The sequence below is a fragment of the Dendrobates tinctorius genome, unplaced genomic scaffold (genome assembly GCF_039654945.1).
Source record: "Dendrobates tinctorius isolate UK_male_01 unplaced genomic scaffold, ASM3965494v1 ptg000027l, whole genome shotgun sequence".
Classification (NCBI taxonomy): domain Eukaryota; kingdom Metazoa; phylum Chordata; class Amphibia; order Anura; family Dendrobatidae; genus Dendrobates; species Dendrobates tinctorius.
Genome location: NW_027361695.1, coordinates 18,259,888 through 18,273,128, shown reverse-complemented (window position 1 = coordinate 18,273,128; position 13,241 = coordinate 18,259,888). Strand labels below are relative to the sequence as shown.

Here is a 13,241-nt window from a genome sequence, read left to right as displayed (position 1 = left end):
GGATGGGTTATACAGAGATCATGAATATAGAGAGCTGCATGGCAGAAGGTCTGCTAGTCCTCTAGTGATAATCTCCTGCTGATAAAACAGTGATTTTAACAAAACTACAGCAAGCAGCCCAGTAATTGATACTTTGCTGAAATCAGGGTCTCCGTCCATACATTACGCAGCTTTCAGAATAGGTGGCAAAGACCTGGTGACCGATTCCCTGTAAAAAGGACCTTTCACCAGTTTGAGCATGTTAAACTGGCCACATCATAGAATAATGGCTGCAGAGCTGAATAACACAAATTTTTTTTTCTAATTTCACATCTCCATTGTGGAGATTTTAGCAAGTACATTTTAGGACTCCTAATATGCTAATTTCTACTGTAACCAAGTGGACGGTAGCAGAAATTCTTCACTGGGGGGTCATTTACTTTTTCTCCTGCATGATATCAACATGCTTTCTCTTTGTGATATGGAAAGATCTGTAATGATGCACAACAGTGTGTCATTACAAACACCTCTCTACATTAATCCCAGGCATCAGGAATAATGCCTTGATAGTGGGAACAGAATCAGAGTGATATGTGCGACCTGCTGCAGCTCTCATCTCACAGCACTGTCAGATCTGCTCGCCTCTCCCTCAAACTGTCACTGCTGCGAGATGAGTGCTGCACCATGTGGCACATATCACTCTGAATCTGTTCCCACTATCGGGGCATTATTCCCGATAACTGTGATAAATGCAGAGAGGTGTTTGTAATGACACATATTACAAACACCTCTCTGCATTTATTCCAAGCTTGCTGCAGCACTCATCTCACAGCACTGACAGTTTAAGGGGGAGAAGAACAGATCTGCCAGTGATGTGAAATGAGAGCTGCAGCATGTTGTACACCGCTCTTGATCTGTCTTACGATATCACACAGAAAAAGCCAGGTCAGACCATCTATAGGGGCATTTTCTTTTCTATCCTACATGTCAGTGCCTGCTTCTGATTGGTCAACCTTGTGCAGGGGAAAAAGTACTCACCCAGTGAAAAATCTTTGGTAACGGCCCTTTGGTTATAGGTAAGAAATATAAACTAGAATTATTTTATTTATTTTTGCAGCCACTATTCCATGATGTGACCAGTGTAACTATCTCAAACTGGTGAAAGATCCTTTTTAATACACCCTCATATACAAGGGCTATAGTGGCAGCGCACACCCAGTAGTAACCTAAAAGTTCCTTAAAGTGTAAATTCACACCTGACAAAGTGTGCAGATTTTTTTTTTCATAGTAATGAAATAACGTTTTTTTTTTCCAGCTCTTCGTGAACGATTATGAACATGTACCATTTGAGGCCATATCGTACCTAACCGGAGAGTGCAACTATGGAGGTCGTGTGACCGATGACTGGGACCGGCGCCTCCTTCTGACCACTCTGGCAGATTTTTATAATAATAACATAGTGGAAAATCCACGTTATTCCTTCTCTCCAAGTGGGAACTACCTAGCGCCCCCTAAAGGCACGTACGACGATTACATTGAGTTTATCAAGGTGATTGTCAGACTCCACTATACAATGTACAATCATCAAAAGTGCTGCTGTTGGCATGATTACTGTCATTTGTGAAAGCATATGATTAGTTCTGCCTGCCTGCAGTTATTGGAAACAGTCAGCATGCTTGTTGAAGTTTACACTCTCAACAACTTGCGGTCATCTAGTGACAGTGCTCATTTTAATGTACGCCACCTGGCCCTAAAGAGTTTACATCCTAGAATGGAAATAACCAAAGTAAAAGAATGTTGTGGGATTTCAGCTCTGGAGCTGGGATCAGTTAAAGCAGCATTTTTCTCTCTATAGGACCTTGAAATACCCTCCTTACATGAGATTAGCAGAGGAATCTGAAAAGTGATACTACGGGCTCTCCGTCTCTAACACTCCGTCCTGTTCTCTACCCAGAACATCGTATTGTATGACTTTCTTCCATCTCTCTCCCTGTCTGGCAGAGACTCCCGTTTAGTCAGCACCCAGAGGTTTTCGGATTGCACGAAAATGTGGACATATCAAAGGATTTGCAGCAAACAAAGATCATTTTCGAATCGTTGCTCCTGACCCAAGGGGGAAGTCGTCAAGGAGGGTCATCCGGGGCCAGCGATCACACGCTGTATGAAATAGCTAACGATATACTCAGCAAGGTGAGACCTCGTATCAATCATCAACGATCATCAATTCCAATGAAATACTATAAGACACACCACAAATTTTGGGTTGGAAAATAAAGATTTTTATAAGATGGGGGTCCATCTTATATTTAAGGTATCTTACTTGGGGGCCGGCAGCAGTAGACTGGGGTCGCAGAAGGCATGGTCCTTTCCTCAGCAATCCGGCGGCGGCAGAAGTGGGGCAATGCTGGGGGCCATGGGTGGGAGGAGGGGGTATCCCAGCGGTGTAATGCTGTGAGCCATTTTCCTGAAGCCGTGGGCTGCTGGAGGCGGCGCATGCGCAGATCGCGATCTCAGCTGGGCCGAGATCCCAATCTGTGCACCCACGGCCATTTCCTTGAACCCCACAGCCTCAGAAAAATGGCAGACTCCGGAGGCACGTTCGCAGATTGAGTTCTTGGCTGGGAAGAGAACCCAAATTGCACACGCACTTCCTCCAGTGGCCCACTGCTTCAGGAAAATGGCCAGCAGGAAACCAATGATGCACTCCTCTCTAGTCACCTCCGACAACGGGCCTGCAGCATCACCACACTTCTGCCACAGCCGAGTTCCTGAGTAAGGGACCCTGTTTTCACTACCGCTGCAACCCCCCCGGTAAGCCTGCATTCGGACTATAAGACGCACCCCCCATTTTCCTCCCAAATTTGGGGGGAGGAAAAGTGCGGCTTACAGTTGTGGCCAAAAGTATTGACACCCCTGCAATTCTGTCAGATAATTATTGCAAACACAAATTCTTTGTTATTATTATCTTCATTTAATTTGTCTTAAATGAAAAAACACAAAAAGAATTGTCCTAAAGCCAAATTGGATATAATTCCACACCAAACATAAAACAGAGGGTGAACAAAAGTATTGGCACTGTTCGAAAAATCATGTGATGTTTCTCTAATTTGTGTAATTAACAGCACCTGTAACTTACCTGTGGCACCTAACAGGTGTTGGCAATAACTAAATCACACCTGCAGCCAGTTGACATGGATTAAAGTTGACTCAATCTCTGTCCTGTGTCCTTGTGTGTACCACATTGAGCATGGAGAAAAGAAAGAAGACCAAAGAACTGTCTGAGGACTTGAGAAACCAAATTGTGAGGAAGCATGAGCAATCTCAAGGCTACAAGTCCATCTCCAAAGACCTGAATGTTCCTGTGTCTACAGTGCGCAGTGTCATCAAGAAGTTTAAAGCCCATGGCACTGTGGCTAATCTCCCTAGATGTGGACGGAAAAGAAAAATTGTCAAGAGATTTCAACGCAAGATTGTGCGGATGTTGGATAAAGAACCTCAACTAACATCCAAACAAGTTCAAGCTGCCCTGCAGTCCGAGGGTACAATAGTGTCAACCCGTACTATCTGTCGGCGTCTGAATGAAAAGGGACTGTATGGTAGGAGAACCCAGGAAGACCCCACTTCTTACCCCGAGACATAAAAAAGCCAGGCTGGAATTTGCCAAAACTTACCTGAAAAAGCCGAAAACGTTTTGGAAGAATGTTCTCTGGTCAGATGAGATAAAAGTAGAGCTTTTTGGGCAAAGGCATCAACATAGAGTTTACAGGAGAAAAGAAGAGGCATTCAAAGAAAAGAACACGATCCCTACAGTCAAACATGGCGGAGGTTCCCTGATGTTTTGGGGTTGCTTTGCTGCCTCAGCACTGGACTGCTTGACCGTGTGCATGGCATTATGAAGTCTGAAGACTACCAACAAATTTTGCAGCATATTATAGGGCCCAGTGTGAGAAAGCTGGGTCTCCCTCAGAGGTCATGGGTCTTCCAGCAGGACAATGATCCAAAACACACTTCAAAAAGCAGTAGAAAATGGTTTGAGAGAAAGCACTGGAGACTTCGAAGATGGCCAGCAATGAGTCCAGACCTGAATCCCATAGACTATCTGTGGAGAGATCTAAAAATGGCAGTTTGGAGAAGGCACCCTTCAAATATCAGGGACCTGGAGCAGTTTGCCAAAGAAGAATGGTCTAAAATTCCAGCAGAGCATTGTAAGAAACTTATTGATGGTTACCGGAAGTGGTTGGTCGCAGTTATTTTGGCTAAAGGTTGTGCAACCAAGTATTAGGCTGAGGGTGCCAATACTTTTGTCTGGCCCATTTTTGGAGTTTTGTGTGAAATGATCAATGTTTTGCTTTTTGCTTCATTCTCTTTCGTGTTTTTTTCATTTAAGACAAATTAAATGAAGATAATAATACTAAAGAATTTGTGTAGTCCTTAAAATATGGTATACCATTATTTTCATCTTAAAGAGGTTTCTGTAAAAACTTATCCAAGATTAGGGAATATTATAGAATTAAAAATTACAAGCAAAACTCACCTGTTGAATCCAATGCTGACTCCCCGGTGCTCCCCACCTGTTTTAGAGCAATGACGTCCCACCCATCAGTCACGATTGCCTTAGCCAATCACTGGTCTCAGCTGTCATGTGCTATGTATGTCAGCATCACTGCTGACACCAGTGATCGTCTGCAGCGATCGCGTGATTATGAACGGGACATCCTTTGTGGCGGCGCTATGGAATTGGATATGTTAGGAGTAGTGATTCCTTTTAAGAAAATGTCATACTTATCAGAAATTTTCCTAAACTTGTGAATTTGAGGGGGATACAGAAATGAAATATGGGAACAGCCAAAAAAGTAATCATCGATAACACGACGACACGGCATTATCCTGAGCACAGAGACAACTATAATTTTCGGGTGAGAATTACAGAATTTGCTCAGGAAAAGCCGAAAAGTGATTCTTTGTTTTCTAACATTCCTTACTAATGGATAGCTTTTTGTCAAATCCCAGAAAATCTCTTTAAATCTGGTAAAAAAAAATAAATAAATAAAAAAGATGGAAAAATGAAATAATATAAGTACAAGAAATCCTAATGTTGTATGTATTTCTGCAGCTTCCTAAGGATTTTGACATCGAGGCAGCTTTGCAGAAGTTTCCGGTGCGGTATGAAGAGAGTATGAACACAGTGCTGGTGCAAGAGATGGAGAGGTTTAACAAGTAAGGGGTTTTTACGAGTGACTGTAAGCTCACGGGGGCAGGACTGGCACCTGGTGTACGAGTTTTGAGTGTTAAGTATTTGATGCAGAAATCTCGGCACCGTTTCTTAGCAGGAAAACACTGCGTAAAATAGGTGCGTTTCTGCAGCGTTTATGAAAAATTCCACATAATGAAAAATAAAAATAATTATACTCCAAATATACATACATACATACATACAGGGTAGGATTTACCAGCAGGGGGCACACTAATCCTCGTAACACTGCAGGGAAAAGTTTTATAATTTTCTGTACATGGAGGTAATGAATATTTATTGATTAGTGGCATTTTGCCGTTATCGATGGCATTATATGGAGGCACAGTGTATTATATTGATTTAGTCCTCGTGCTCTCACTCAATACGTCTCATCTTATACTTTCCAGTTTAATCAGAACTATAAGGACAACGCTCCAGAACCTGCAGAAAGCCATCAAGGGTCTGGTGGTCATGGACTCCGAACTGGAAGCCCTGTCTGGCAGCTTAATCGTAGGGAAGGTTCCCGAAACCTGGGCAAAGCGATCTTATCCCAGCCTAAAGCCTCTAGGAAGTTATGTCAGTGATTTCCTGGCCCGGCTTAGATTCCTGCAGGTGAGTGATCATTGCTGGGACCCCGTCCCATCTATAAATGGGGTCTTTGTGCTGCTGCCTCTTTTAGGCCCCAGCTGTAAGCCATCTTCTATTAGCATTACGTGATACCTTTAGGCTCGTCTGTGGAAACCATCGGACTGAAATCGGATGACATCTGAGTGCAGTCCGATTTGCACGCACTGACAAAAAGAAGAAGATGGAGACATTTTTCTCTCTTGTCTTTTCCTCATCCAAGAACATCGGATCACACCATGATCAGATTCTGATCAGAGAGTGATTAGCAAAATTGATCCGACACCGCCCCGAAGGGAGATCTCCCCATACTGACAGCATACTCCATCAACCACAGTAAAGCATTGCATGATTATTAATCATTTTAGCCAGCGCTATAGGAAAGATATCGAGCCACTGTTCATTATTAATTACATACCGCCATATGTTTCTGGTTTCTTGTAGACCTGGTTTGACTGTGGAAAGCCTCACGTCTTCTGGCTGTCGGGCTTCTTCTTCACACAAGCATTTTTAACTGGAGCCATGCAGAATTATGCCAGGAAATACAGAATCCCCATTGATTTGCTAGGTTACGAATTTCAGGTGTGTTCGCATGAGTACGTTGGTCCTTATGGATTCATTAAAGGGATTGGCCGCCTTTTATGCAATCTACGTGGAAGGAGAGTATAGGCCGAAACCATGCTTTAAAGAGAAAAGACTTGGCTAACAAAGCTGCTACAGGGTCATAGCGTGACCAGTGAGGCTAATGATCGGCTGAAGGGGTCACATGTACGCATTTGGAACAGGGAGTTTTATAAAGCGAAGGTGCACAGACTGCGGCCCACCATGACATTCCACATTGCCCCCAACCGTTTGGTCACAGACATGCTTGACTGTGTGCGGTCGCTGCTCACATGTATTTTTCATGCTAAAATACACCATAGCAGCACGTAAAATGGGACTAAGGATGGGTAAGAACTAATAGTACAGTGCATGGTCATGTCTATCAGAATGGGGGTCCCCTGGCCCCCCTGTGGCAATCAAGAAAAGAATGGCGGCCATGCATGAGAGTGTATTATCACTATAGTATATGGGAGCGGTGAAACACTCCAGCATTTCAGCACTTTCCATAAAGTAGAATGGAGAGAGCCACATGCATGGAGAATTCATTTTTATGGTGCGAATGTAAAAGAAGGAACATATTTTCCCATTTTCCCAGTAAGTGGGGAGCCTGGAAGAGGAATCGGCACCTACGAAATGCAATAAATGTCCCAAATGGTAATTTCTATTTAAGTTTTATTTTTGCTCTTGGTATTGGCTCAGTGTAACAATGTGACCTTCAGACCAAAAAATAAAAATAAATACAGACATGGCCGAAAGTAATTTAGGAAAATTATTGCATTTACACATGTTTTGTTATGCACATGTTTATTTTGTGTGTATTGTAACAACACAAAAGAAAAAAACAGAGAAAAAAAGGCAAATTAGACACAAAACCCCAAAAATGAGCCAGACAAAAGTGTTGGCCCCTTTCCTAAATTGTTTCCAGCATGTGATACTCGTAAAAACTCACCTGTGGCAAGTAACAAGCAATATGAAAATCACACCTGAAACCAGATAAAAAGGGAAAAGTTGCCTCAATCTTTGCATTGTGTGTGTGTCACACTAAGCATGGAGAACAGAAAGAGGAGAAGAGAACTGACTGAGGACTTGAGAACCAAAATTGTTGAAAAATGTCAATAATCTAAAAGTTAAAAGTACAAGGTACTCCTTTTTCTGGAAACAATTTAAAGGATGTGTAGACTTTCAGCCATGACTCTATAGCAAATTCAATATATGATATCCAATGATTTCATGTAATAAAGCAATTTATCATAAACTCAAAGAGCCTTTTGTCTTTTTCACCAGGTTTTGCCCTTGGACACCTCTGACACATCACCAGAGGATGGAGTCTACATCAATGGGCTGTTCTTAGACGGAGCTCGCTGGGACAAAGAGAGGTCGGCGACTCCAATCTCTGCACGATTTATACACTGTCATTATATATTCATCATCAAGGATAAAGACAGAGTTTACTCCTCTCTTATGTCTGATAGGAAGGCAGATTGACACCTCCCTGCTTTTTTTCCACCTAGTTTTTTCCTGCCTGACTTCTTACGTTTGCTGCCGCAGATTCCGGCGATCATATAATTGCATCCACTAGTAATGAAAAATTAAAGGAATCTTCCAGCAAAAGCTGATATTGATATATCATGGTATGCCTAGTGTGAGTCATCAGACGAGCGGTGCATAGCTACGGAAAGAGATCACTCCTGCTCCCTCTCAAGCCCTGCACTCGGCATAACGCAATCACTTTTGCCCGGAGTCCTCTTTTATGAAACTGAAAATGGAGTAATCAATGACTCTTCCAATACTTCGTGAGAACCATTTTGATGCTTCAATTGAATTTTTTTCACCTATAACTTAGAACCCTGTTCAGACTGCATCACCAAATAACCAATTACCAAGTCCTCAGCTACTATCCTGATTTTTTTTTGGTCTGCAAAAGATTCATCCCAAATCCGTGGGTTTCCGGTCGTTACAAAGAAGAACCAAAATTCTGCATTGCACCGAAAAAAATACGATGCAAAACCCTCCTATAATAAGGGATTATAACACCAATTTTGTAATAACATTTCAATGATCTTTGTATATTAATTAGATGGGTAAAAGTTGTGTTTTTTCTCATATTAATTCTTCTCTTTCTCTCCTTAATACCGTTTTTCCAGTGGAGTACTCGCAGAACAGCACCCCAAGAACCTGTTTGACTCCGTGCCAATAATCTGGATAAAACCAAGTAAGTGGCTCATGGCAAAAATCTATTTACCCATTCAATTCAGGACATTTGTACAATACACGGCACAGCTATGAGTTCTGCTGGTGATGGATCTGTCTTGTTGACTCTACTGGGTGGCTTTTATGGTGGATACGCTGATGGACACCGCATGGGAAAATAGGCAAATGGCCATTTCTTTGGTTTGTACCAACATTATGATGCTACTGTCCATGAAGTCATCACGTAGATCCAACCTCGGACATTTGGAAATGCCAGAAATGTCTGATGGGGCACCGGTGTCACCTTTGGGATCGGCACCTATCCTGAGAACGGGCCTGTCTCGTGTAATCTGGAAGAGAGAAGTGGCTGCACATTCGCAAAGTTGAAGTTCTGAGAAATACCCTAGCACACTAGAGCTCTCTATGGCCAGGCACCTCTACAGGACCAGGAGGCAGAACCGAGAGATGGGAGCGGAACCACTAGCAGACATGTATAGCAGATCCTATGGATAGGCCATAAATGCGCAAATTGGGAATACTCAGCTCGCCTTCACTAGGTCCTGCTTGTGACCTTACTTCAGCGCACAGGAAGAAAGGACAAGAAATTGTGGATTGTCCTTCACATGATTTGGAATCTGGAAGTCGTCCACAATGAGAACATTACTGTACACTCCGGATCCAGCTGGCATTAAATCCGCAGTGTTAGATATAGAACTTTGTCTTAATAGGAAACACATGAGCGACCCTGCAGCTGTTGTCATTAATTCACCCTACACCAATGTGAGAGTAATTGCACGTTGTGTGGTTTTTATATTGCTAGGTCAGACACACTTCAAGAGCACTTGATCAGGAGCACCCACTTCATACGTTTTCTGGCTACTTTTTGCCCCATCTCCATACATTGCAATCCTCAGTATTGTACTATACATTGCTCAGTTAAGTCGAACATGCATATGTTTTCTATGGGGAAAGGTAATAAGCTATTGTCAGACATCTCTGGCACCAGCTTATTGCCTGAAAAAAAATAAATAAATAATAATCAGTAGTTTTAACCCCTTCGTGCTATTTGAAGTATATATCCGCCATGTATGGCTTAGTACAATCCCTGCGATCAGCTGCAGGAGCCCGAACATTTGGTAGACTTACAAGGAGTAGACAGATGGCAAGGAGAGTATGACTGCAGAATCAGACTACACAAGGTTCATGTGTTTTCTGTTACCATGGTTACACATTTATAATCAAAACAAATTGTAAAGTTTTTACATTTTTCTTTTTAAATGCATTGGAATTATGGAAAAAAAAAAGGAAATTACTATGGTAAATGGCGATAAGGGATCACTGTGTTGTGCAGTTTGTGAATGAACTGTATGATCCCAATTAAAGTGACGCGTGTCATCACAGGACACAGTGACCTCTATGTTGCTGATGTCCGGGACATTCAGGGACCCTACTGTGAGCGCAATCCTTGCTCAGCGGAGCTAGTAATAGATCTATATTACATTTGCTGCAATGAAAGACGCTCCTGGTCAGCTGTACAAAGACCGGCACACATGGAGATATACTGAGGATCGCCTCCGGGCTGCTGCGTGCTCTCCAGAGATGAGCGTTCAGTATATAGGCAGAAGCGATCTACATAAGATAACATACAGATTCTTCATTACGGAGTGTATTATGGTCCACAACTGCATTCACAGTTCTGTAAGTCTCAGAGTTGAAATCTCATAACTTTCAGATCTCTGGTGGTCCAACCTCTGTGGTCCCCACCAATCCAGAGAACAGTGGCTGAATGGAGCAGAGTTGGACTGCGGCACCATTCATTCTAATAGGAGCATGAAGATCGGGCGAGCGCTGCGCTCAGCAATCCCTGGTGCTCCCACTGTGGATGAATGGAGCGGTCGTGCGCAGGATCGACCACCCCATCATTCAGCCAGGAAAATACCCAATTTTCAGTATCTTTGGGGGCCACGGCATTCAGACCCCGCAGTGATCCTGAAGTTATCCCCTATCCTGTGAATTGGGGATAACTTTTACAAGAAGTGATCCGACCATAACTCCTAGCATATTCCATTAGAAAGATACTCTACACTTTACAATAAAAGTCAATGGGAAGGCTAAAAGACGCCCCAGGCGACGGTTTTTTTTGCACTTTTTTTTTTTACGTTTCCACTTAAAAATAAACTACCAGTTTCTTCATTGATTACTGAAAAAAAAACAGCCAGAAAATGATGGGAAAAAAAAAACAACACACAAAGACCACCAGTGAGACAAAACACTGCAAAAATAATAAAAAACCTAGCAAAAGATACTCTAAAAAAGGAGCGATTCCTGGAGCGTATTCTGGTTCAAAAACACATTTTTCACCACTGAAAAAAGGCGCAGTGTGAACACACCCTAGGAAAAGGTGATGAAATGGCAGAGAAGATAAGATATAAGAGTCTGCTGATCCCTACTGATCTCTGTAAGGCCGACCTGACATGGACTAACACATCATTGTTTTGTTTTGTTTTGTTTTAAACATCTTTTTATTGGTTTAACAAAGAGAAATAACATTACATGTGACTGATATGATCACGCATTATTAGTTTCTCACATTTCAAGTTTGATCTTACTAATCGTATATTCACATCTCATATATTACTGCTTGATACTTGTTGCTATGCAGTAAACCAGGTAGTGTCCGTCTAAGTTTTATTGCTTAAACTCATGAGTCCCAGACAAAATCTTTGACGTAGATCCCTGGAAAAGATGTACACATCAGTCGTAACAAAATACAAACTTTTAACTGAGTAGAAAGAAAAGTTAGGTAGAGAAGTAGAGTGGATAGAAGGGGGAGTAATTAAGGGTGGGATGGAGTAGGAATTCCAGTCAGGGGGGTGATGTCCATTCGGCAGGGGGTTTTGCCCTATTGTCTGAATGCTAACACATCATTGTATTTTCCATTTTATTGTCTCTTTTTTAGATAAAAAGTCAGACATAAAGAAGACCAAGTCGTACGTGTGTCCACTCTACAAGACCAGTGAGCGGAAGGGCACCTTGTCCACCACGGGACACTCCACCAACTTCGTCATCGCCATGCTGCTGCCGACAAGTAAACCCGTACAGCACTGGATAAAGAGGGGGGTCGCTCTTCTCTGTCAGCTCGACGACTAAGGAAACACCATATTGTATTTATTTGTTAAAGGGAGTCTGTCATCACAGAATGACTGTTCACACCAAGCACAGGCACTCGGTGCATCACGGCAGCCAAACATTTAGGGTGCAGTCAGACGACCGCATAAATCGGACCTCAATGCACCGACTGGCCAGTGGGTACTTAGTTTGAACAGTCATTCTGTGTTGACAAAGTCCCTATAATTACCTTTTTTTGTCATCAGGAAATAAGCCCTCGAATCCCCACTATCCTCTTATCCAGTCCGGTAGCCGGTTCCCAAAGATGTTTCTTTATTTTCTGGCAGGTGCGGCACCTTGCAGAATAGCAAATTTAAAGGCTGTATTTCTAGACCTGTATACAGTTAAGGGGTGAAGCCATTCACCAGCGAAGTCAGTCTGGCCGGTCACCGACTAAGTCAATCTGGCCAGTCACCGGCGAAGACAGTCTGGCCGATCACCTGAGAAGTCAGTCTGGCCGATTACCTGAGAAGTCAGTCTGGCCGGTCACCGGAGAAGTCAGTCTGGCCGGTCACCGGAGAACTCAGTCTGGCCGGTCACCGGAGAAGTCAGTCTGGCCGGTCACCGGCGAAGTCAGTCTGGCCGGTCACCGGCAAACTCAATCTGGCCAGTCACCGGCGAAGTCAGTCTGGCTGATCACCTGAGAACTCAGTCTGGCCGGTCACCGGAGAACTCAGTCTGGCCGGTCACCGGAGAAGTCAGTCTGGCCGGTCACCGGAGAAGTCAGTCTGGCCGGTCACCGGCGAAGTCAGTCTGGCCGGTCACCGGCAAAGTCAATCTGGCCGGTCACCGGCGAAGTCAGTCTGGCCGATCACCTGAGAAGTCAGTCTGGCCGGTCACCGGAGAACTCAGTCTGGCCGGTCACCGGAGAAGTCAGTCTGGCCGATCACCTGAGAAGTCAGTCTAGCTGGTCACCGGAGAAGTCAGTCTGGCCGGTCACCGGAGAAGTCAGTCTGGCCGGTCACCGGAGAAGTCAGTCTGGCCGGTCACCGGAGAAATCAGTCTGGCCGGTCACCGGAGAAGACAGTCTGGCCGGTCACCGGAGAAGACAGTCTGGCCGGTCACCGGAGAAGACAGTCTAGCCAGTCCCTTTCCTGGCTTCATAGATGTCCCTCAGTACATCATACACAATCTATCTCTAGCGCACTCGCAGTGCACAGATGGCGCCGGTCAGACACCTCACTGCACTGCACATGTGTCGGAAGTTGTGCTGTGTATGAAATACAGAAAATAAAAGATCACCACCGATAGCAGGTTGGCGATGGCTCGAGGACGTAATTCCTGATGACAGGTTCCCGTTAAATGTTAATTTGGATGCAGAATAGAGGGCATCATACAGACAAGACAGTGAATATGTTCCTTATACTTTCCTGTATATATGTCTAAAAATAAAGTCTGAACAATGCAAACATAGCTTCAAAAATACAGTACGATTTATGGTTAA

The 13,241-nt window shown here is 43.6% G+C and overlaps 1 protein-coding gene across 1 annotated transcript in view; it reads left to right on the top strand.

Annotated features, from left to right (window-relative positions):
• The window catches only part of DNAH12 (dynein axonemal heavy chain 12), an 81,009-nt gene extending 67,787 nt beyond the window's left edge, over nt 1-13,222 (top strand). Inside the window, exons 66-73 of the mRNA XM_073569820.1 lie at nt 1,295-1,528; nt 1,981-2,169; nt 5,093-5,196; nt 5,620-5,824; nt 6,281-6,418; nt 7,724-7,815; nt 8,584-8,651; nt 11,589-13,222. Of these exons, the coding sequence (XP_073425921.1) occupies nt 1,295-1,528; nt 1,981-2,169; nt 5,093-5,196; nt 5,620-5,824; nt 6,281-6,418; nt 7,724-7,815; nt 8,584-8,651; nt 11,589-11,779 (1,221 nt within the window). The 3' untranslated portion in view covers nt 11,780-13,222. The remainder of the gene's footprint in view (nt 1-1,294; nt 1,529-1,980; nt 2,170-5,092; nt 5,197-5,619; nt 5,825-6,280; nt 6,419-7,723; nt 7,816-8,583; nt 8,652-11,588) is intronic.
• The last annotated feature ends 19 nt before the right edge of the window (nt 13,223-13,241 follow it).